Source organism: Herpailurus yagouaroundi, unplaced genomic scaffold (genome assembly GCF_014898765.1).
Source record: "Herpailurus yagouaroundi ecotype Mexico unplaced genomic scaffold, PumYag 29, whole genome shotgun sequence".
Taxonomy (NCBI): Eukaryota; Metazoa; Chordata; class Mammalia; order Carnivora; family Felidae; genus Herpailurus; species Herpailurus yagouaroundi.
The window spans coordinates 6,851,860-6,877,895 of NW_024412377.1; the positions used below are offsets into that span (position 1 = coordinate 6,851,860).

The 26,036-nt window shown below is 45.1% G+C and overlaps 1 protein-coding gene and 1 long non-coding RNA gene across 2 annotated transcripts; one reads left to right on the forward strand and one right to left on the reverse strand.

Moving 5' to 3' along the window:
• Positions 1 to 4,883: 4,883 nt before the first annotated feature.
• Positions 4,884 to 18,058, forward strand: LOC121042553 (uncharacterized). Its single transcript, XR_005796289.1, has 4 exons — positions 4,884 to 5,040; positions 7,029 to 7,116; positions 16,262 to 16,327; positions 17,317 to 18,058. It is a non-coding gene; the product is annotated as an uncharacterized LOC121042553 (long non-coding RNA).
• Positions 18,059 to 21,309: 3,251 nt separating this feature from the next.
• TAS2R1 (taste 2 receptor member 1) lies at positions 21,310 to 22,375 on the reverse strand. Its single transcript, XM_040491559.1, has one exon. The coding sequence runs from the start codon at positions 22,373 to 22,375 to the stop codon at positions 21,479 to 21,481; it is 897 nt and encodes a 298-aa protein (XP_040347493.1). The 3' UTR covers positions 21,310 to 21,478.
• Positions 22,376 to 26,036: the final 3,661 nt, after the last annotated feature.

Sequence of the window (26,036 nt, forward strand, 5' to 3'; positions counted from 1 at the left end):
ACTGAACGTTGTAAATGCTTCTCAAACAAGTGCATATATTTCGTGCAACGCTAGTCAGAATTCCAATGGTTGCGTATGAACATTGTTTTGGAATTGGACAAATTAATTGTACATTTTATATGGAAGGATAAGCTTGATAATTTCTGAGAATGTTTTGGAAGAGACTATTAAAAGGAGTTTATCTTCTAGATACTTAAATGTGTGTTAAAGCTACTCTAATCAAAACAATATGGCATGGGAATAGACAAATTGGGCAAAACAGAACCTAGGATCCAGAAACCAAACGAAAAATACTTGGGTTTTGATATATGATAGATGATACTTGGACAAAGGGCTGACAATGTAAACAAGAAAAAAGGTATATATGTGCATTTATGCAAAAGTTTTCAATGATTTCAGGATGGATTAAAGATCTAGATGAAAGATAAAATCCATTTAATGACATAATAAGATACAGGAATTACGCTTTTGTGTGTTCTTTTTAAGTTTATTTATTTATTTTGAGGTGAGGGTGCAGAGAAAGAGGAAGGGAGAGAGTCCCAAGCAGTGTCCACACTCATTGCAGAGCCCAATGTGGGGTTTGATCTCACGACCACGGGATCAAGACCTGAGCCAAAATCAAGAATCAGAAGCTTAACCGACTGACCCACTCAGGCACCCTTGCCTTTGTTTTTTAACCATTGAGTGGGGAAGGTGCTTCTAAGCAAGGTTGATAATTCAGATGCCACACAAAAACAAAACAAAACCAACCCCACGGTCTCTTCCATATTAATCCCATCACTTTACAGATTTGGATATAAAGCTTGTATGTGACAGTAAGTAATTCATCCAATTTCACTCAACTCAGTAGAGGTAGAGAATAAAGGCCTTCTCAGGCGATCAGAATGTTCAACTGGTGTAAAATATATCTTTTTCTTTTTTCTGGTGGTTGCTAAACTTTAATGAACATAAAAGTTACCCGAAGTACGTAACAAAACAGTTGCTTGGGCCCCCCAGTTTCCGGTTTAAAATAGGTTCGGTTAGGGCCCGAGAGGGTGCATCTCTAAGAAACGCACAGGTGATGCTCATGCTGCTGGCTGCAACTTTGTGGGAATAAAATCCTTCACGATAAAACTTTATGTGAACAATAAGGGCGCCAATATATATATTAGCTTGGATGCCTCACTAAGCACCCATTTTACTCCAACTTATTTTAGGGATATATATGTGATAGGGCAGTGAAAACTTAGGCCTAGAGATGAGTAGGTAAGTACTAAGAATCAGAAACAGAGCTGTGAGGTCAGGCCGAGGCTACGGAAAAGCAGCATAATTAAGATATTTCATGTATGAAAAGAAAGCTAAATGACATCAACGACAATTCTCTTTGCCAGAAATTCTCTTCTCCATAAAATCAATGAGAAAAGTGGCAAAAATGGTCAGAATTGACTTTTCCAGAACCCTGGAAATTAACCAAAGGTGTGGAGTCACCTGAGGAGCTTATCAGAAAATCAGTGGCTATGTCCCAGGTCAGGGAGCTTGGTGGCATTTAGCTTGCCTTACTCCCTCCTCTGTTCTCCAGATCTATAACAACCATGTAAAGTGAAAGCCTGTGTTCCCAGGGCAACCAGCAGCCGCTGGAGGTAACAAACCAGAGCTGAGGCTTTTGCAAACCCCAGTTCCAAAGAATTGTCACTATTTGACTGCTCCCATGGTTCCATGAAAGATCTTACTTGCAAGGCTATCTGTATTTGACCTTAGAGCTTGCCCTGTGCAAAAAGCCTTCTCCCCAAGGGGTATTTGTTGAAGACCATGATAGGGACATGTTTAACTTTTAATTGCCTGAGGTGGTGGATGCAGTGAGGACACACTATAGACTAAGCAAACCTAAGAGGGAAAGGTGGGAAAAAGAGTTCACAGGGTCTTGGAAAAGCTCTGAGGTGTTCCTGGGAGTTTAGACGGCCATGCGTCTGTTAGAGCTGTGTACGTGCCCTGGGTTGTGGCAAGCTTGGATAAAAACTGGAGTGGGTCCTAAGTTCTCGCCTTTGGCTCATCTTGAAGCTTTGCACAGGCAGAAAGGGAAGGTAAAGGTAGTATTGTCACCTGCCTGAGTGTTGAAGGATTGCCCCCAAACACATACAGAGCCCTCGTCAGATGCTGGGGGACTTCCTGGCTCCAGGAATTTGAGGAAATCTCTGTCCTATCATTAGCTGACCACTAAGCTGAGTAGAGACTTCAGAAAAAGAACACGATTTGGGGGGCTGGGGGTGGTAGAATGACTACAGAAAAGTCACTAAACAAACAAACAGTAACTACAACAAACAACAATAACAATAACAACACGCCAGGATGAAGGCAGAAAAAGACCCTATTTTCAGAGTTGCTACATTATATTATTTTCAATGCCCGATTTTCAACAAAAAAGATTGCGGGACCTGCAAAGAAACAAAAAAGCTCGGTCCGTACACAGGGCAGGGGGAGGAGGAAGTAGTCAATAGCTACCGTGTCTGAGGAGCATCAGACATCGGACTTCATCGTCAAAGACTTTACACATACTGTGTAAATACATCCAAAGAGCCAAAGAAGGCCACGTGTAAAGGACTGAAAGAAAGCAGGATGCCTCACCACATAGAGAATATCAATAAAGAAGTAGAAATACTTTTAAAAATCAAATAGAGATTTTGCAGTTCAACAGTCAAATAATGAGGAGAAATTCACTAGATGGCTCAACAGCAGATCTGAGCAGACAGAAGAAAGAAGAAATGAACTTGATGCTAACCAATTGAGATTATCCAGTCTGAGAAACAGGGAGGGGGGGGAATGAAGAAAAATGAACAGAGTCTCAGAAACCTGTGGAAGCCGGTCACGATTCTCCACACACGAATAAAGGGAATCTCAAAAGGAGTGGAAAGGGAGGAAGAGACAGAAGGGATGTTTGATGAAGTAATAATGGCTGAAAACTCCCAAATTTTGATGAAAACCATTGGTCTCCACATCCAAGCAGCTCCATGAATTCCAAGTAGGATACACTCAAGAGATCTACACATACACATCATCTTCAAACTGTCAAAAGTACAGACCAAGAGAGAATTTTGAAAGCAGCCAGAGAGAAGTGACTGATTTTGTACAAGCGGTCCTAATTGATATTGACAGCCAATTTCTGGCCAGAAACCATGAATGGCAGATATTGGTGGTATGACATATTCAAAGCCCTGAGAGACATATACTGTCAACAATGAATTCTATATCTGGTGGGGGTCAGTTGGTTGAGTGTCCAACTCTTGATTTCAGCCCAGGTTGTGATTTCAGGGTTTGCGAGTTCAAGCCCCGAGTCATCAGCTCGGTGCTGACGGTATATAGAGCCTGCTTGGGATTCTCTATATCCTGTCTCCTTCTCTCTCTGCCCCTCCCCTGCTCGCACACTCTCTCTCTCTCTCAAAAATAAATTAAAGAAGCATTTTTTAACAAAAGAATTCTACATCTGGGAAAACTATCAGAAACACAGGAGAAAATAATATATTCTCATATTTTATTTTATTTTATGTTTAATGTTTTCATTTATTTATTCATTTTGGTGGGGAGAGAAAGAGAGAGAGGACAAGCCGGGGAGGAGCAGAGAAACAAGGGGACAGAAGATCCGAGGTGGGCTCTGTGTTGACAGGGTGACAGCAGTGAGCCCGATCAGGGGCTCAAACTTACCAACGGTGAGATCATGACCTGAGCTGAAGTCAGACACTCAACCAACTGAACCAGCAAGGCACTCCTATTCTCATATTTAAAAATCAGAGACAATTCGTCTCTAATAGACCTCCCACAAGAAATACTAAATAGAGACTTTGAGGCTGAAATTAAGGGCCACTAGGCAGCACTGTGAATCTACACAAAGAAATAAAGAGCACCGATAAAAGTAACAACATAGGTAAATAAACGACAGTGTAAAGGTATGTTTACTTTATGCCTTTTTCTCCTATCTAATTTAAGTGACACTAGCATAAAGAAATAATTATAAATGTGTGTTGATGGACACACAGTATATAGTCATGCCTGTTTTATTGCACTTGGATATGATGGTGGTTTTTTTTTTAATGTTTATTTATTTTTGAGGGAGAGAGAGAGACAGAGACAAGTGCAAGTGAGAGAGGGAGATACAGAACCCGAAGCAGGCTCCAGGCTCTGACCTGTCAGCACAGAGCCTGATGTGGGGCTCGAACCCACGCGCCGTGAGATCATGACTTGAGCCAAAGTCAGACATTTCACGGACTGAGCCACCCAGGCGCCCCATGCGTTTTTTATAAATTGAAAGTTTGTGGCAACCCCGAGTTGAGAAATTTCATCATACGTTTTTTTTCCCGTAGCATTTGCTCATTTCAGGTCTCTGTCACATTTGGTAGTCCTCACAATATTTCAAATTTTCTTCTTCTTCTTATTTTTGTTAGGTGACCTGTGACCAATGATTACAACTCACCGAAAGCTCAGGTAATGGTTAGTATATTTTAGCAATAAGTATTTTTTCAAAAATTTAATGTCTATTTTTGAGAGACAGAGAGAGAGAGAGGCATGAGCGGGAAGGGGCAGAGAGAAGGAGACACAGAATCTGAAGCAGGCTCCAGGCTCCGAGCTGTCAGCCCAGAGCCTGACACGGGGCTCGAACTCACAGACTGCGAGATCATGACCTGAGCTGAAGTCGGACGCTTAACCGACTGGGGCACCACCCAGGTGCCCCAATAAAGTATTTTTTAAATTAAGGTCTGTACATTTTTAAGGACATAATGCCATTGCACACTTAATAGACTATAGTATAGGGTAATTATGACTTTTATATACACTGGGAAACCAAAAAATTCATGTGACTCATTTTATTGCAATTTTTGTTTTGCTTTTTTTTTTGTGGCAGTCTGGAACCAAACCCACGGTATCTCTGAGGTCTGTCTGTACACAGATGTGATTTGTGATAATAACACCGCAGAGGACAGGGAGGGAAAGGCACTGTAGGAGAACAAGATCTTTGCATGCTACGGAAAGTAAATCGGTATTAATCTGAGCTAGCTTCTTATGTGTTAAGAGGTAAATTGTATTTCCAGAACAGCCACAATGAAAATAATCAAGGCATACATAGGTGAATGAATGGAAAGAGAATCCTAATGGTACCCTTAAGTATGTATATTTAACATCAAAGAAGGCAGTACTAGGGGAACAGATGAACAACAACAAAAAAAAAGGCATCAAACATAAAAACAAACAGGAAGATGGCAGATGCAAAAACAAAGTGAACCTTCTTGCCATGGTACAAGCAGTGAGAAGGGTTGATGCTGACCATGGACGGCCAGTCCCAGGACACCTGCTGTGGTGAGGAGGGATGGGGGAAGGACACACGTGGGACACACCCAGAAGCACGACCACGGCGGTAAAGCCCTGTACCAACAAGCAGTCCGACTTGCTTCTTGTGCGGGGTCCTGAGCTGTCCCTACCTGCTCCAAGCTTGGCTCCCACTCAGAGGTGGGCTGGCCGTGAGGAGAATAAAGCTCACACTGGCTGCGTCCTGCTCCCGGGATGCAGGGAGGATTCGCATGCGTGACCCACATGCATGAAGCAGTGCTCCAGCCTGGGGGGGTCATGTGTACACCCCGCTGGTGGGGGGATGTAGGAAAGGCCTGGGGGTGGGGTGGACAGCTGGACGTGCCTACCAGGCAGTGGCTGAGGCCACATCCAGGGAGATTGGGGGACGAAGGCTCCCAGGGCTTGGCTTGATCCTGCGCCCTTGCCGGTCCCCAGAAAGACCCAGGGTCTCTGACCGCTTCCCTGGTCTCTGCACACCTCCCTAGTCCCACTGGGAGGACCCACGGAGCAAGACACTGTGCGGAAAGCCAGTGGCTTTACCCCTTATCAGAGGTGGTGGAGAGAAGCGTTTCTCAACCGTCAATAATAAAAAACAAATTTCTGTCGACCTTGCTAGAGGAAAGATAGAATTAGTTTTCTATTCTCTCTGCAGAAAATGATATGACCAAGTTATTTTCATAGGAGCAGGGCAGTAACAGAGACGAAAAACCCGCAGAAATGAGCCCTGCAGATGTGTATCAGGCAGCCAATTACTGCGACTACGACTAATAACAATTCCATGTTATTTTTCTGGATTTTACGGTGTCTGTAACATTTGTCAGCTTTTTAGTCTGTACCTCTGTGTGGTTCTTTCTCTCATGTCATAAATGCTGGAGAAGCCGCCACCCCAGCTCAGCTGGTCTCTGCTGTGCCCAGTGCTTGCAGAGGCCATCGGGGTAGCTGCGGGACCGAGCAGGGCCCCCACCTCAGCAGAATCTTCCAGTCCATTGTCATGAAGTTGGTCAGGGAAGTCTCTCACAATTTTTAAAACTCGTCCCCTGTGGGCCTTGCCTCCTCTGTCACCAACAGAATTTGTATCGCCCTCTTTTGATTTAATCAGTCTTGTCAGTAGACTTGTTTATTTTAGGATATTTTCTAAAATAAATATATGTGTGAGTGTGTGTGTGTGTGTGTGTATGTATACACACACATTTATATATATTTATATATGTTTAATATATATATTATTTATATGTGTTTAATATATATTTACATATAAATATATATTTATATATATTAAGCATATATAAATATACAATATATATTTACATATATAAATATATAATATATATTAATATATATTTCTATATGTTTAATATATATATTATTTATGTGTTTACGATATATTTATATATTAAATATATATATTAAACATATATAAATATACAATATATATTTACATATATAAATATGCAATATATATATTAATATATATTATTTATATATGTTTAATATAAATATATATTAAACATATATAAACATATTATTTATATATGTTTAATATAAATTTATATTAAACATATTATTTATATATGTTTAATATATTTATAAATATATATATATTAAACATATATAAATAAACAAACAATATATATTGTTCCTGTTGATTTTGTTTTTTATCTTCTAGTTTCTTCATTTCTGCCACCATTCCCTCTCTTCTTTCTCCCAATACATAGGAACCAGATATCCTTTCAGGAACCATGGAGGCAGCAAAGAACAAGCCAAAGTCTCCCCCTCATGGAGCTTTTGTTCTGTTGGGAAAAGGTAATAAACACATGAATGAGTGAATGTATAAGTTATGGTATACGGTATACAGTGACTGAGGTGCTAGGGGGCAAATAACGCCGAATTATAGGACACAGAAGGATGGGGGAAGTTCCTGTTCTATGTGGGATGATCAGAAGAGCCTTCTTCACAGAGGTGACATTTGAGCAGAGACCTGAATAAGCAAGGGAGAGAGCCAGACTGCATTTTGTGGGCCAAGAGAAGCACGTGCAAAGGCCCTGGGGTGGCCATAACCGTGGCATGTTAACTAGACACAGCATGGAGGCCAGTGCCCTCAATGTAGACGAAGCAAAGAAAAGAGAGACAGGGAAAGAATTCAGAGAGAATTCAGAGAAGGCTTGCATTCCACGGGACCTTATAAACTACAGAGAAAGTATGGATTTTATTCTGAATATGAAAGCAAGACAATGGAGGGATTTGCACAGGAGAGTGAGAAACCAGAGGTACATATTTTAAAACAGCCGTGGGTGCACGATAGGCCTCTTTAGCTTTCAAGTCTCCTTCAGGGAACTTGTTTTTGGGGTGGAACCAGAAGCCTGAAGGACCTGGATCCCACGGGAACAGCTGGGCAGGAGTGAACGTGGCATGTGTGTGGGGTGAAAACGAAAGAGAGAGAGAGAGAGAGAGAGAGAGACCCATGGGAGCCAGGGGAATTCACACCAAGGCCCAGCTTTGAACAAGGTAAGGCAGAAAGTCACAAAGAGACCCATGAATAAATAAATCATCGCACATATATTGCCTTACTATCAACGTTTTGGATTTAATGTCTTACAAACACGTAGGTCAACGTAAATGCTTTTAATACGAGCAGGAGTATCGCATTTAGGGTTTTCCACATGTTTGCTTCCATAAAAAACATCCCTGTCGCGTGGTTGGCGTGTATCACGACAGCCCCCGCCACCCCTGAGAGGGCTGGTCAGCCCGCACCGAATGTCCGCGAACAGAGGCTCGTCGGGGACGCCGATCTCATTATCTGCTGCCACTGAGTTCTCAGCGCTGGGACCTTTAGGTCGGAGCCTCCGCGCTGACAATCTCTAAGCACATCGCCAGCCACTGCCCGAAACGCTGTCACAGCCCCGCCGCCACGGCCACCCGCCTTGCTCGCCACCGCGGGCCGCCACACCCTTCCATTTTGATTCACCTGCCAGCCAAGCTTCGGTGCCACCCAACTGCTGTCCCCGTTTGCCTTTCGGTGGTGACTTTTTCCTGGACTTTCTGGCTTTTTAATTTTTCTTTCGAGTCACCTACTTCACGCCTTTCACCTCCTGCGCTGAGCGCACCTGTCTTTTTCTCGTCGCTTTCCAAGGTTCTGACTCTGCTGATCTTCATTCCGCTGTTATGTATGTCGGGATCGTTTCCTAATAGTCTGATGATTATCATGGAGGCGTTTTCTGCAGAGAGAGTGTAAATTTTCATGTCATCGGGTCTGTGGATTTTTTTCCTTCTGTTTACTTTCACGTTCTGCTCAGAGAGACCTCCCCTCCACCCCAAATTCCACCAACATGCAGTTTATCCTTCTCTTGGTGAAAGACTTACATTTACATCTTAACCCAGCTGGCTGTCTTAGTCCCAGTCGTGTTCTGGGGCGGAGAAACAAAATGTAAGACATCGTCACGCTACCTGCGGGCTCTCCTGGTCACACTGACGACGTTCCTCGGCACACTCGCCCTCCTCGTGGGGTCCGAGTCCCCAGAGCAGTCACCCGGCGGCTCTGTTCGCAGGGCCAGCTCCACGGCGCCCATCAGATAAGGCTCTGTCCCTAAGCGCCTTTTCTGTGCGCCCTCCTCAGGCGGTGGGGCTGTCCCCAGGCCTGGAGTGGCCACAGAAGGCCTCTCAGGGAGGGGACGGACGACAGCCCCGCCTGCCTGGCTTGACCTCTCCCTCCACGTGTCTAAAGAAATGATGGATGGCGGGGCTGGAGACACCCTTAACTCTTGGCAGGAGCCTGCCGGCACCCTTGGTGAACCTAGATGCAGACACGCAGACTCTGGAAGACGAGCTGAGAGTCTTCCCGCTCTGAGGTCACCCCCATTGGGACCCTGCCCCCTAGAACCACTCAGATCGTCAGACAGTGTGGTCAGAGATTTAAGAACAGCATTCTCCTTAGGCAACTGGAAGGAAAAAGTTATTCATCCATGGACATTTTATTTTTAATTTTATTTTATTTGAGAGAGAGAGAGAGAGAGAGAGAATCTAGAGCAACCTCCACACTCAGCACAGAGCCCCACGGGGGGCTCGACCCCATGACCCTGGGATCCTGACCTGTGCTGAAATCAGGAGTCGGATGCTAAACCGACTGAACCGCCCAGGTGCCCTTCATCCGTAGACTTCTTAATCCATGTGGAAAATTGCCCTTCTCTTGTGATTTGTCCCAACAGCACTGAGGTTTGTACCCACCAATTTATTAAACCCTACAACACCTCCGGATGCAGGGATGTACCCAGTGATGTGAGAAACAAAGGCAAAAGAAAAAAACAATAAATCTCCTTACATCTTACAGCCCGTGGACAAGTCCTTGAAACAGGCACAGTGACATTCCTCTAGGAGCTCAGCCGCCTCGATGATGACACTTTGCTCAGGGCAAAAGGCAATCGTAGCTTAACATTATCCTGACCCCCCAGGATCCTGTTAAGTCTACTTTAACATATAAAAATTCCTTTGGAAACTTCCTTTATCTCTACACCCCCCACCACAAGACATGCTGCTGGCAATCATACTCCAAGCTTATGGCCCCCTAATATACATCTCAAGGGTCTCATGACTCAGATTTTACTAAATACACAGTAATAAATAACCTTTTCCTAACAGCAGCTAGCCCCTCAAGGTCCTGGAAACCTTGTTTCCAAAATACCTTAAAGACTTCCACTGTCCCTGACCCCCTCCCAACTTGAAGGTATGTAATCAGTCGCCTGTCGCGACCCCAGTGCAGCTCTTTATGCCCAAGGCTGCTGTCCCCGTGCCTTCATAAAACCACCTTTTTGCACCAAAGACGTCTCAAGAATTCTTTCTTGGCTGGCGGCTCCGAGCCCCAGCATTTACGACGTCACCCAGAACCACTGAGATGCCCCCACTTTGGGGGTCCCGCAGCTGCTGTTTAGAGACAACACACAGTGGTTTGGAACCAGAAGCCGGAGAGGACACGTCCTGGGGTTATTTTCTGCTGCAAGAAAGACCAAAACGGGGTGAGTTTCAATCCGGTTCGAATGACACAATTCACAGTCTTATCTGGAAGGTAATATTCACAGAAACTCAGTCAACGCTCTATTATTCAATCGAGCAGCGCCACGGCACGGATCACTTTTAAGCTACTAACTTGTTAATCCACGCACTTATCTGTCCATTTCCCCCTGCGGAGCAGCTCGGCAGACCCCTGTAGCGTAGCTGTTCTCACCCAGGGGTGACCTTGTCCCCAGGGACAAGGGGGCAGCGTCTGCAGACATCTAATGGGCCTGGCTGGAGATGTTGCCAGACGTCCCACAGTGCACAGGTGTCGCCCCTACAGGTGGGCCGGCTTGTGTGGATGGTGTTGAGAGACCCGGTCTAGAACAATGAGGAGAAGGCACCCTCCACGTCCCCTTTCAGATTTTCTCCCAGTTTAATCCAAGACCGAAAAGGTTGACCTGAACTGAGAAAAGCCGAGTGGTGGAGGCAAACAATGTGTGAGGCAGCGGGGGCCGGGGGGGCGGGGGGGGTGGGGGGGGTGGGGGGGGTGGGAGGGTGTCCTGGAAAATCAACTGTTATGAGGGCCGAGCAGCCCCCCGCCTGGGTCTTGTCATCCGTCCACACAGTGCAACTCCAGAGGGGACTTTTCAGCCTGTGGGTTGGGGTGCCGGGCGTCTCCTGGGCGCTAGAGGGCGCCAGCTCCCTGCCCCACTGGAGCAAAGGGGCGCACAGGTGGCTCCCTCCTCTCCCCTCCGCCTCCTTCCTCAGCTCCCATCTCTGGTCTTCTGCGAAGCAAACGTTCCCTGCACCCGACCTCCATTTCCACCTTCTCGCGCCGGTGGGCTCGGCCGCGCCTCGGTCATCATCCAGGAGTCTGTGCCGCACCGAGCACCGAGCACTGAGCACTTAGCCCTCAGCACCCCCAGGGGTCAGTGTTGCCGCCCAGCCCGTTGTTCCAGGGAGCGAGAAGCTCTGGCTTCAGACAGCGCCTGTGCCAGTCTCTCAGTCTCTGAGCCTCAGTTTCCTCATTTGTAGTGGGACCCATAACACCGGCCTTGGGTCCCAGTTTTCAAAATACTAGGATCAGGGCGCCTGGGTGTCTCAGTCCGTTGGACGTCTGACTCGCTTGCAGCTCAGATCATGATTTCACCGTGGTGAGATCAGCTGACAGCGAGGCGCCCACTTGGGGTTCTTTCTCCCTCTCTCTCTGCCCCTCCCCACCTCCCACTCAACCCCACCTGGGCTCTCCCTTCCTCTCTCGCAAATAAATATTCGTTGATTTAAAAAATACAATAATAAAAAATAACAAGATATTAGGATCCAGCCAGGCAGTGTGCATCATCATCATCATCCATGGGTATTTTAATATGAATTTCTAAAAAAAAAAAAAAACCTATTAGAAGACAAGATGTAATCATGGAATGTATTTGTGCTGTCCCTCTGTTATTCCAGTAAAAACTTTGAAGCCCAAGTCTTCCTGTGCCTCGGCACCCCAAGGACGGTCCTCTGAGCGGGGGCTTTGGAATCTGATCTCCTGATCCTGGATCCCGACGGCTCAGGGGCAGTGGGCAAATCACGTTTCCCGGGGCCCCGTTTCCACATTTTGCAACGTAGGATGAAAATCAGGCAGCCTTCCACACTGCTGGGACAACGCAATAAAGTAACCTTTGGGACATGTGAGGCATAGAGCCCCGCCCGTGTTCAGCGTGAGGTGCCCTGAGCCCTTCCCGGGCTCCAGGGAGGATAATCCGGAAGAACCACCTAGTGCCGGCCCCACCCGAGAGCCTTGTCTGCCGGCTGCCCTGAAGCTTCAGCCTCCGCTCCACCCCTCGGAGCATTTCTGTCACCTCGCAGCCAGCAGGCCCGGACAGGCTCTGTGCTCAGAGTGGTTCAGGAGAGTCCCGGGCCTGACACCTGTCCTGTTTGCAGGACAGAGAGATGCCCCACCAGCTCCCTTGGAAGGTGTCTAACCACTGACATGGGGTCGATTGACCAACATTCAAAGCTGGTTAGGTTCTGTGTCAGGGTCACAGGAAAAGGCTTATAAAACAAAGATGAAAAGCTAAAGCTATTCCATTATTACTTTATTTTATTTTAATTTTTTAAAGTCTATTTATTTTTGAGAGAGAGAGAGAGAGAAAGACTGAGTGGGGGAAGAGCAGAGAGAGAGGGAGACTGAGAATCCGAAGCAGACTCCAGGCTCTGAGCTGTCAGCACAGAGCCCCATGTGGGGCTCGAACCCACAAACTGTAAGGTCATGACTGAGCTGTAGTCGGATTCTCAACCAACTGAGCCACCCAGATGCCCCTATAATTATTTTGGAAGAGAGAGCTTTTCAACTTGAAGTCTTTCTATACCTATTAAATTAGTAAACATTAAAAAAAAGATCTTAAATAGCTGTGCTGGTCAAGATATGTAAAAACCAGCAGATTTGTGTATTGCTAACTGCAGCAAATCCATACAATCTCCTTAAAAAGCAATTTGCTAATGCATTTCATAGCTGCCGACCTAGGACTCCTACTTCTGAGAACTTTCCCTATGAAATTATGCAAAAAGTAGGATAGACAAGAATCACAAAGATACCTATTAAACATTATTTATAATAGTAGAAATGAAATCACATTCAATGCTTCCCCAAATAAGGGCATAGAGAAGTAAAGTATATTAATTCATCTTTTAAACAAATATTTACCAAATGCCTTTATTTCTGGGCCCTGTGCTATATATCAGCTCAACAGTTATTAAAATGATAACTACAGAATAACAAGAAAATGCTTAACATCTTAAGGGAAATGAAATTTATTAAAATATCTCTTTGCCATGATTATAATGATATAAAATAAAATATTTTTATTCACAACATTTGAATGGGAACATGGGCAAATCAAAATTGCTGATTTATTAAGAGGCTGAGTTTTGGATGACTTTCTTCTTCCTTATTTGTTATTCGATACTACATTTTTTTTTTCAATAAGCAAGAAATCCAATTAGAAATGTAAAAATCCCCATTCCTGCAGCCCAGCAAAAGAATCACTAGGTTTCTCCGTAGCTCACACTCTAGGTCTTTGGAAGGCTTAGCCCCATGGGCCTGAGGATCCTTCCCCCTAAAATCCTTGCTGGCTTGTCTGCACTGTTCTGCTTTTTTTTTTTTTTTTTTTTTTTTTTTTTTTTTTTAATTTTTGCTCTCTTAGATATGATTTAAAACCCCAAAGAGAACTCGCTTGGAGAGTGATTTCACAAGTGGTCCATTCATTCTGTTCCTGGAAAAACAGGGAGACATGGTGCTATTCATCCTTGGGATCCTGCTGCGAACTCTTTGTGGGGCCTGGCACTCAGCCCGCACCAGATAAGAGCACCTGAGGGCACATCCAGGAGACCTGGGTGTGACCCCTGTGACTTGCAGGGGTGTTTTGCGACACAAAACACAGAGCACAGAAAAAACAGAGTAGTAAGTTTTCAGGTGAAATTGCCCAGCTGAGCTAGCCGAACTAAACTCTGGTCACATTCCTGCTCGGGGGCAGAGGGGACGGCTGTCCCCCACAGCATGCTCCTGGAAGGGGCTCACCTGCACAGACACTGGTCCCATCCAGGAAGGCATTTTTATTTTTTAACATTCTGGAAGCATACCAGTCGTAATCAGCTTGTTCCCTCTGAATTAGCCACCAGTGATTGAATCGGTCTTCAAAATTCTCAACTACAGGCAATCAAGCACAACTTTGATGCCCTGAGGGGTTAGAATTTCTAGTCTCTGACAATTTTCCCCAAGCACCGTCTGCCCTTTAAGAAAGAAAGAAAGAAAACTGGAAAGGAAAGGAAAGGAAAGGAAAGAAAGAAAGAAAGAAAGAAAGAGAAAAAGAAAGAAAGAAAAAATAGAAAGGAAAGGAAGGAAGGAAAAGAAAGAAAGAAAGAAGAAAGAAAGAAAGAAAGAGAAAAAAGAAAGAAAAAGAGAGGGAGGAAGAAGAACGTGAAATCTACTTTTGAGGTTTACTTGTGTTCGACCTTAGAATTCCACTGCATAGTGTTACGTTCAATGGCCTGTAAATTTGAATGGCAATGGTCTATTTAGATTCTAAAGGTATCTAGATTCATAATGTTTGTCTATTAGCCCGAACGCAAGCTGATTCTAATAAGGAGGGCTGATTTAGAATTTAACAGTGAGTGAATCCCGATGGAGACGGCCACCGTGTTTACCCACGGATGGCACCAGAACATAACTGTGGTAGTACCCCCAACCTCTGCCTATTTCTTTTTATGATAGATTTTAAAAATCGTGGTAATATACATAACATTTACCATTCTAACCATTTTAGGCGTACAATCCGTGGGACTGAGTACGTTCCCAGTGTTGTCTAACCATCACTGCTATTTCTAGAACTTTTTAATCATCCCAAACAGATTCTGTATCCATGAACTCCCCAGCCCAGGCATCCTCTGTTGCACTTTCCATCTCTATAAATTTTGCCTTCTCTGCTGCCTCATCTAATCGGACTCACGTAGTATTGACCCTTTTGTGTGGGTCATCTTTCCCTTACAGTGTTTTCAGGGTTCACCCATTTTGAAGCATGTATCAGAACTCCATTCCTTTTCAGGTCTGAACAACACTGTGTTGTAGGGATATTTTCATAAACCACATTTCGTTTACCTGTTTATCTCTTCTTTTAAAGTTTATTTATTTACATTGGGAGAGAGAGAGAGAGCTCGCACAAGCAAGGGAAGAGCAGAGAGAGAGGGAGAGAGAGAATCCCAAGCAGGCTCTGCACTGTCAGTGCAGAGACTGACTCAGGGCTCGATTTCATGAACGATGAGATCATGACCTGAGCCGAAATCAGAAGTCAGTTGTTTGGACAGCCTGAGCCGTCCAGGTGCCCCTCGTTTACCGGTTCATCTGCTGATTGACACTTGGGTTATTTCTACTCTTTAGCTATTGTGAGTAATGCCTCTATGAATATTGCTATACAGGTGTCCGCTTAAGCCTCTGTGTTCAATCTCTTGGGGATATTCCTAGGAATGGAATTGTTGGGCCATATGAAAATTCTACGTTTATCTTTTTGGGGAACCACCCAACTGTTTTGCACAGTGGAGTCCCCACTTGACCCGCCCATTTGGTAGAATTGCTTTTATTCCCAGATAGTTGCTGCCTGCCTCTCTGAGGGCATCTCCTGTCTCTCCCTCTTTCTATGGGTGTGGCCACTCGGCCATGGGGGTGGATATGGCGGAGCTTCAGAAGAACCACGGTGCGACTCGTGGCAACAGGGCTGCTGTAAGCGGGCGGCCATCACGGATCACTCCAAACCCTGCGACTGATTGTTTGATCGATGACTAGCATGAAACATAAAACTGCCATTTCTGTGGGTCGAAAATGGTCACATTTCAGCCCTTGGATACGACTTAACAACTGAAAACACTAGCAGCGACAAGGCATTGATCCCACTGGCTCACTGACTCCTCTCCTCAAGTTTGGAATTATTCTCACCCCCACTTCTAAGAGGGGGAAACATGATGTTCAAGTTTTTCAAGACTAGATTTTAGCTATGACCCTCTGTTGTTCAACAGGTTCCTTCCCAGTGCACTCCCCATCTGTCCCAAGGTGCTGCTGGAGATTCCTTGGGATAGAACGGATCTCAGTCCCCGTTGCTTGGGAGTTACATCGTTAGAGCTCACAGTTATGAACCTGGAACTCGGTTCAGTATGTGGTCTCCATTCTTAATATCCCTATTTCACAGATCAAGGAACAGAGGATCGGCTCATTACTGTGCCTACTGCATCGCACAGAAGCTACTTAAACGACCAGAAGAGCAGGTGCAGTTTTAGCGAGAACAGAGGAAGCCAGCTTGTCAGTCTTGAAATGCAATGGTTTGGCTTGTGCATGGACTAATTCGCTATCTTTCAATGGTATTAGACAAATCCACTTAGGCTCCCAATCTAAAATATTGTGCTCAAGGTTTCCTCTCTCCTTCCATAGAGCCTGTTTTCTGGATCTAGCATCAACCAGTGCCATTAAGAACATCATGCTTCCATGATCAAAAGCGTAAGTCTGTATTTCAAGAATTCCAAGTATTAGAGCAGAAAGCTATGGGAATGTGCTGGGGAATTTTATCATGAAACTGAGCTTCCTGACCGTATCTGGTCAGTGTTCTCTGGAAGCCAATTGCCTGGGTCTTAAATGAAAAATAAAACATTAATTTATACTCACAAGCACAACATCTGCTTTCTAAATGAGTGGGTTTACAGCCAGAGGGCAACCCATACATTTAGTAGTATAATATCCTATCCCACTGTTAGCCACTTATTTATTTTCCAAATCCTTTTCCACCTGCCTGTCTTCAGAAGAATCTGGCTTCCCCAGTGGTTCTGGAATTTAGGTCATTCAGACCATGCTCACCGAGCGCTGAGCCCAATTTAGCTACAGGACCTCACATATCCCCAAATTCAAATTCTACCCATTCATACATCAGCATGGACTTGCGTTACTTACACAAATCTAGAAGAAGAGAGTTGAGTTACAAGAAGCTGAAGAATTCACCTAGGACCATGCATTTCAACCTCAAAAATAGAGCGTCACAATGTATCTTTTTCCTTAACAATGCTGAGTTTTAAACAAAATGAATTCTCAGCGCTCATTTTAAAAACGGACATATTTTCAGACATTTAAGTCTATATTTTATTTAATATTATTTATGCTGATGATCTTGTGGAAAACTGTTTAAAATAAAAACTAATAGGGGCGCCTGGGTGGCTCAGTCAGTTAAGCGTCCGACTTCCGCTCAGGTCATGATCTCGCAGTTCGAGAGTTCGAGCCCCACATCGGGCTCTGTCCTGACAGCTCACAGCCTGGAGCCTCCTTCGGATTCTGTGTCTCCTCCTCTCTCTGCCCCTCCCCTGCTCATGCTCTGTCTCTCTCTGTCTCTTAATAAGAAATAAACATTTAAAAAACAAAATAAAATAAAAACCAGTAAAACACCAAAAAGAAAAAAGGAAACCCACAGTTCATTGGTTTGAATATGTTTTAAATCACAGGAAACAATCACCAACTCCTGAACCGCAGCCAGAATGATGAAGTAGATCCAGATGTCACAGATCTGAAGCCAAATGTTTACGTCACATCTTAAAAACAATCGGTATTGAGTCCCGTGAAGCTATGGAGCCATACATCAGGTACTTTCGTGTATCAAGGAAACAGAGGGTGATGCTGGCTTTATATAGAAAGGTAATGAAATAAATGTCCACAACGTAACTGAATTTATGTTGACTCTCTCCCAAAGCCTAACGTTTTCAGTCCACTGAGGCCGATTTTTCCAGAACCTACCCTCTCCCCTGGCATAAAGGTTTCAGTTGAATCTGCAATGATTGAGTGGCAAAATAATATTTGTTTTAAAAAAAGAATATACCACTGAAACTAAGTTTGTGTTAATACAATCTCTAATGTGATTTCCAATCTCATACCCTAGTAAGACACTTTTTAAAACATGTGGGTCTCCCTGTCCCTGTTGTTTGGAGTTTTCTCCACTATGGGTGCCATCTGTCTGTAACATCTGTTGTCCCATGGATTGCCAAAGTCGATTTGGATGATCTGCCTGGTTTCTTTCTCTTTTGGATATTTCTGACTACCTGTCCGTCTTGTTACCCGAAGAGATGTCGGTCTATACGGACAAAAGTTGTTGTAACCATATTTCTAAAGCCTAAGATTTGAATATTCACAGTCTGATGAGTATGACTAATACCTAAGCATCCAACAGGGTGTTAAAGTCTATCTGCATGGGGCTCCTGGGTGGCTCAGTCAGTTGGGCATCTAACTGTGGCTCAGATCACAATCTGGCAGTTTGTGAGTTTGAGCCCCGCATCGGGCTCTCTGCTGATAGCTCAGAGCCTGGAGCCTGCTTCAGATTCTGTGTCTCCCTCTCTCTCTGTCCCTCCCCTGCTGATGCTTTCTCTCTCTCTCTCTCTCTCTCTCTCTCTCAAAAATAAATAAACATTAAAAAATTTTTTTAGAAAAGATCTGTCTGGAATGGGTGGTCATCAGTTTGAAGACCGGTAGACATTAAATGCTAATGTGCTCCTAGCACTTCCAGGTCTAGATTATTCTGTCTTCAACAGTTATTATATTTGAATGAGTGACTGAGAATTCGAAAGGCATTTGTGGGGTATTTGGGTGACTCATTCAGTTGGGCATCCGACTTCGGCTCAGGTCATAACCTCGCAGTTCATGGGCTCGAGCCCTGCGTTGGGCTCTGTGCTGACAGCTCAGCCTGGAGCCTGCTTTGGATTCTCTGTCTCCCTCTCTCTCTGCTTCTCCCCTCCTTGTGCTCTGTCTCTCTCTCCCCCAAATAAATAAACATGAAAAAAAAAGGCATTAGTAATTTGTGAGACTTTTTAAATTGTTGCATTTATTTTAATTTTTTTTATTTCAAAGAGAGAAGGCATGAGCAGGGGAGAGGAGCAGAGAGCAAGATAGAATCTTAAGCAGGCTGCACACTCAATGAGGAACTTGACGTGGGGCTCAATCCCATGACCCTGAGATCATGGCCTAAGCCAAAATCAAGAATGGGGCACTCAGGCAACTGAGCCACCCAGGCGCCCCTGTGTTTCAATATTCAAATTGTTACGGTATCTATACTTACAAAAAGTATTTACATCAGCACCTTTTCAGTCAGTTACCATGTTTAGTCACTGGAAACCATAGAGAATCCTTGACCAAAGGAGTCAGTGTCAGCATGGGGAGTGGGACACGAGGGGCAATCCTGGCATTCTGGTTTGGGGCCGCTTACCGAACCCCTATCTGAAATGCGATGAGGTACTATGCTGGCTCCCTTTTCAGTAAGAGCCTGCCTGGTAGCCGATCCTCCTTTGCTCTTGACTGAGCAGGGCCACTGGATCTACTCCGGCGGAGAGGGGTGGGGGACCACGGGCAGGGGATGAAGGGCACATAGTACTGTGCCCTGTAGTTAACAGCCTTCTGGCCTGACCCATGGGCACGTGACCCCCAGCCAAGGCTCCCAGGGGCCACAATGGCCAGTCCATGCCTATAGATGCAGGGGTAGGGTAGAGGAAGAGTCGGTACCTATACAGAGGCTAACCCCATGCTACCCAAGCTAGATGCCAGGACAGAACCGATTTGTCCAGGCTAAAGATTCCAGCCAAGGGCTGCTACAGAGGGATCAAAGGCTGAGTCTGTTTTGCTTCTACAACGGAGCAATTCGCGTTCTACACAATATCCATCGACGTTGCTGGAAGAAATAGTTCTAGGAGAGTAGATTGTGAAAATGTTTCTACAGAAAAGAGTATGCATCCTCTTTTCTAGAACTCCTTGGTAACGTTTAAGTATCAAACAGTCTGACCTTAATATTCATCTCATTTACTAGCCTTCTGAAGGCAGAAGTTGCATGTAATGGAATCAGGATTTGGCATCAGAGGAAAAAAAAATCACAAGAGAGTTTGTATATTTACATATTTCTCCCCAAATGTTTGAAACCGCCCCCCCACTCTCTCTCCATCCACCTGCCGGTGTACACACCGCGATTCAAAGAGCCGGCATCCGCCCTTGAGACGCACAGAAAATAAAAGTAACTCTTCACTGTCCCTTCTCAAAGCGGGAGAAATAATCACCTGCAGGACACAACTGCTGTTCCCAGAGCTGGCTGCCTGGGTGCACGATTAGTCATAAACCTTCCCACCTACTGGGACGAAGGAAAATAAAATAGCAGGAAGATGGAGACGGTTAATTTGCTCCTTGGTGGGGGGAAGCCTGAGATGCATACCCAAGTTCCCACACCCAAGAAGATAAGTACTTTCCTGCACTCTTCCGAAGCAAAGACTTCTGTTATTTTAGTACAACCAAGCGTGCATGTCTTGGGCGAGGAAACCATCCTCTGAATCTCCGTTCCTGGCAATTGGCCAACCCAAACCTCAACAGGCTTTTTTTTTTTTTTTTTTTAATTTTTTTTCAACGTTTTTATTTATTTTTGGGACAGAGAGAGACAGAGCATGAACGGGGGAGGGGCAGAGAGAGAGGGAGACACAGAATCGGAAACAGGCTCCAGGCTCCGAGCCATCAGCCCAGAGCCTGACGCGGGGCTCGAACTCACGCGAGATCACGCGAGATCGTGACCTGGCTGAAGTCGGACGCTCAACCGACTGCGCCACCCAGGCGCCCCTCAACAGGCTTTTCCATCATCACACATGAGCTACAAGCTGTAGCCAAACTGGGGAGCGTCTTTCGTTTCACAGGAAGCAAAAGGGTTCCGAAGCTGTTTTAGAAAGACCTATATGTCTGAGCATCTAAAAACCATCAGTCACATAGCAGATGCATCTGTGACGCGAGGCGGACGGAGAAGCCCCCAGCCCACCCACCTACTGGTGTTGCTTCATTGGGGAGACATGCGGTGTGGTAGGAGTTCTAATTTGGTACCATCGGTTGAAAAGGTCCCAAAGCCGAGCACACAAATGCAAGATGAAACAGCTTTGCCAACTATTTTCTGGTCCGTGGGCCCAGTTAGGGGAAATGGAAAATTCAGGCCCGGGTTCCTCTTTCCTCCTCCATCTGCCTGCTCCTTTGGGCAGTTGATGGGACATGTCAACATGGCGTCTAGCATCTCAGCAGTGTGGCGTCGGTGAGCAAGCTTACCAGGACAGAGATGGCCAGCCTGTCCTCGGCTCTCTCTCAGATCGGACGACTCTAACAAACAGAGCAAAAGTAATCTGCAAGTTAGACCCAAAAGGAGCAACCGGTCCTTTCAAGATCCATCATCTAGATGAGGCATCGGGCGCACGGGGACCCCACGGCATTCACACACCCTTCTGACATCACGAGTTCAAACGTCCTTTTCTTTTTCTCTAAACTTTTTGAGACAATTGCTGATTCACGTGCAGCTGTGAGAAATAATACAGATCGATCCCCGTACCACTTACCCAGTCTTTCCCAATCAGGTAACACCTTGCGCCCTGATAGTACAGTATCGCAATGAGGATATTGACATTGATGCGATCCGCCAGTGTGCGTTGGGCTCTGAAAATCAATATAACCCTTTGAAAAAGGGGCAAATCCATAAAAATGCGTCAGGTTAGACAAGCAGTCCAAGCTTTGTGTAATTGTGAGCAGACTGCTTTGTTTGACTCAAGAAGGTATGGCAGGCATCGTCAGCTCATGGAACTGCCAGTTCTTCGAATGGACCAAAGTTCTCTCTCACTGGCAGCACTGCCCATGGAGGAGGAACTTCTTTGCATTTTGTTTCAGTTTAGGATTTCCCGAAATTAAGATAATAGAGTGTCCCGAAGGGTAGGACCCGAACACCAAGATACAGAACAGAAACGTGAAGCTTCTGAGCTCAAAAATGTGAGAAGAGAGCAAAGCAGCTGTCATGTAGTGGGAGAGATAGAGGACCAAGAAGGACAGAATGGACAGAAGCGCACTCACGTGGACACCTGTGCTACTGTCCCTGGTGCCGGTCGCTGTGTTTCTCATCTGCCAGGTATGTCTCCCCAGAGAAAACACCAGGAGCAGAGTAGAAATGAGGAAGATAACGAACGGCAGTGAAAACCTAGCAAGAAAGACAATCTGTAAAGCAGATGTTTCTTTGATTTGAGTCGTTGCATTTGGGGAGAAAAGTCTCAACAAGACTTCTTGGGAAAGAACCCACGTATGCTTGCTGTAGAAAACCAAAGGGATGGAGGCAAAAAGCAGAGACCCGATGATCAGCCATGGCACCAACTTGGATATCCTCCTCTTCAACCAGAAGAAGAGTGGGTGAGCGATGGGGGAGATCTTGGCGCAGTAGAAAACGCCGAGCCATGTGGCCAGCCAAAGTCCCGTTTCATTTACAAACATGAAAACCGCAAAATTCTTAACAAGTGGAAGGAAGTCGATCAAGGAGAGAATAACCAGATTAATGTAGAAGATAAATGACTGCAGACAAATCCTGGAAATCGCCAGGCAGGAAAGAAGGAGATCCAACGGAACCATCTTTCTCTGCTTGATCAACTCAATGCCATTCACAATCACAATGATGCCATTTGCTAAAACTCCGATGAGACATTGTATCACTGGAAGAAGAAAATGGATAATGAGGTAAAAGTCTAGCATTCTGAGAAGAAAAAAATCGGTTACTTTAAAAACTGATGTATTTATAGATTTTTGGACAGTGTAGATTATTCTAGTTTTCTATTTTTCTTCAACTGGACTAGAAACCCTTTGGGGAATATGACTGACAAAAAAGGCAATGGGACAGGAAGGTGGCATACATTTGTTTATATCACCGTTTTCTCAATTTGGTTCCGAGCCAGTCAAATAAGAAAGAGATACTCCAGCAATAATTTGCTTCTCGGCGATAGCTTTTGCATTTTCCAGATCTACTTAGCTTCGGACGTCGTCACAAGCAAATAGTGGAATCAGACACCTTCAGGGCTGGGAGAAGGGCTCCCCTACCACATAATCAGTGGAAACTCCTCAATCCTTCACCTCCACTATGAATATTGAATTGTGCCTGCAGGTGTAATTCTGCTTCCTGTTAGCGGGGCATTCTTTAAAAAGACATGACTCTGAGATGCTCACTTCTGCTACAATGGTGCGGAATGGTCAGCACATAGGACTCCTGAGTAGTAGTTATCCAATATGCAATGGCTCAATGATTCAGGACCACCGGAAATGTAAAGCAGTTATATAATAAAATATATGGGATAAACAGAAAGCGTCAAAAAACATAGAGACAAAGGAATTAGGCTTACCCATATGTGTATACAATCAGTCAAAAGCCTAAAGGAAGGCAATGTACCACTGAGGGAATCACTTAGAACCATTCGTACCCGTATCCATCTGCAGGATAACATAGGGTTGGAAACCTTTTCCCTGTTTTTTTTTTTTTTATCCCAAACTATGAGGTTTTTATGACATGATCTGGTACTTCCAGGGGAAAAGTCATTTAGGAAAAGAGGACCCGATTCAGTTTGCTGTTCTAATTGTCGAACAGACTATTTTTGGAGAAATTAAATCAGCATTTATTAACATGCATCCCGTACCAGGTGTCACACTAAGGTAGGTTCTCTCAATCTCCACACTATTGACATTGCGGGTTGGATAGTTCTTTGCTGGTGAGGGGGATAGCCCATGTGCTGTAAGGTGCGTCCACCAGCCAGACGCCAGTAGCACGCCCCACTCTCTGGGCAACCAGCGGCATTTCCAGACATTGCCAAATGCTCCCTGGGCGGGAAGACATTTTCCAGTGGAACGCCACGGTCCTAGATATCGAGGGGACAAAAGGGAATGGGACACGGTTTTCATCCTTAAGACGCTCAGAGACTGAGGGCAGAGCCCACCCCATGGACGGTGTGATCTAAAACAAAGTTATGTGTTTGGATAATTCAGCAATTCCGTACCGGAGCATAAAGTGGGGAACAATTTATTGAAGCTTTTCCGACTCAGCGCTTGACCGTACAGTTCCCAGCAGACGTCCTAATGACGCAGGTCTTTGTGGATACATTTCCCTTTGTCCAAAGGTGCCGTAAAGGATACTTAGCATGAACCTTGCCGGTAGAAAACATTAGTGGTGGGGATAAATCTCCCGGTTACTTTATCATTCTTCCCTGAATATGCAATGTCTGTGCAGCATAGGACTCTTCTCTGTTCTTGTCACGGCTTCAGTGAGATAAAGGAAACAAACAGGAACATCATCAAAGGGGGCATCGAGGGAGCCAGATCCTGAGTGAATTCTACGAAAATGGATCCGGATTCGAGCGTGACAATCAAGATGAATCTTGTTCCTCTCCATCAGGTGGGAAGAAAAATGTACTTAAAAAACACTTTCTGTTTGTACGTTCTGAGGGCTCGAAAAACAAAAACAGAAGGGCCTCCAGCTACGAAACGACGAAGCCGAAAACTCTCAAAAAAGCAGCAACCCCTATTTCCCTGGTTCTCAGTCAAACCTCCGTGCTTCTGCTCTGTCACTTCGTGGCCTGTGAGACTCGGCTCTTTGAGGGCATATCTGGGCTTTCTCCTCACCCCCTACCCCACTCATTCCTTTGGTATTTGGCGCATGGTACTTTTGTGACGTAGAACCGGAGTCGGTTATATAAGGCTTTTCATAACAAAGGAAAAGAGAAGTAAATGTTGTAAAGTCGTCTCGAGAGTTTCTGTTTTCTGCCGGTTCCTAGAGCCATCGGGTCATAGAACCCCCGTCTAACTCTTCCCTGTTGCCCCAATGTGGTGGCGACATTTACGTACTGAGCCCTTCAGCATGGCTTGGGCACCTCAATATTGCAAAACAGTCACGGTGACACAAGGGAAAGGGTGGACAAAAGTTGATTCTGAGTCTAAAACAACAGCCCAGTCCTCCAGCACTGACCACAAACTAGCAGGTGCAGCTGAGGTGACGCACGGTCCACCAAAGACTTAAAGGGAATAACTCTGTCTAATTGTGTTTATTGGCTGCTGCTTGTCTGGTGGATTGAAGCTTCTCGAGGGGATATTCGGTCCTCAAATATTCTCTCACAATTTTTGTTAGAACCAGCTTGGGGGCTAGAGGCAATCCTTCAACAGAGAGCTTCGGTTCTTGTAGGTCTTCTGACGTGGAAATCCCATGGAGTAAAAAATAAAGATTCATGAGGCTTAAGCTACGTTTTTTTCATCAAATAATTTCCATCACCCATGTCTTCAGTGACCACGCACAAAGGCTGCTGACAAGGGCTGCCACCTCGCCCGAGACTGGCACTTCCTACATGGAGGGAAGGCAGAATAAAAGACGTCTATGCCTGGGAGCACAGCATTTGTGTGGCTGCTAAGCCGATGCCCCATTCAACCCCAGGAGGCGGCTGCTGTCAGTGCTGATGCGAAGCCCTGCAAGGTGGTGTTACCCAGCCTTCCCCCTAGATTCCACCACGTCCGTCAAGATAACCGTGGCCTTGGTCATGCTCTTGTGCTAAGAGAGACTGAGCTAAGTATTTTAATGAGGAACCCAACAAACCCACGAAAGGAAAAAAAAAAGGTCCTAAATACAGACCCCTCTATGTCTTTTAAGCTGTTTGTTTCGGTGAGAAGGACACGTCAGAGAGTTTCTGAGTCTGAGATGAAAAACGTACATGTCTGGCCTCACCTGTCAGTCACTGGCTCAAGATGGTGACAGTTTTACATGGACAAATGGCTCGGAACAGATGGAACAAGTCCCGATGTGGAGAAATTCACATGATGATTACCCCGTATTACCCTGATTAAATCCGCTCACTCGCACTCATCTGTAATGAGCAATCATTAAAAGAGACAACACTAAATATTCTCGAGGTAACTGACAGGCGGAAAGAGTTGCTTATTTATATTCAAATCACTCAGCTCCTCAAAAGAAAGTGCGATTTTTTTTCACACGCAGTTAGATTGACAGCGGCGAGCTTTTCACCAGGTAGAAGGCTATAATGATCATCTTTCTGCCTTCCAGTGGCTCACGGACATTTGCTCTGAGATTAGAGTCATCATGAAAGTGAGTGATGGTTTTAATACCTTTCCCAAGTGGGTGTTCCCACTTCATTACCAAGGGAACAATTCCTGCTCTAAGGAGCATGTGCACGTATTAACATTATTGTATATTTAATAAGATCGTTCAAATAAGAAAGAAATAGACCCGGGGCAAACCGGCGCAGACCTCCTTGCTGAATCTTCCCAGGAGCAGAGCTCAGTCCTTGTGAAGCCGATGTGGAATTTACTGCATCTGAAATTCACAGCATTTTGGTCAGAAAGCTCCCGACTCTTTCAGACTACTCAT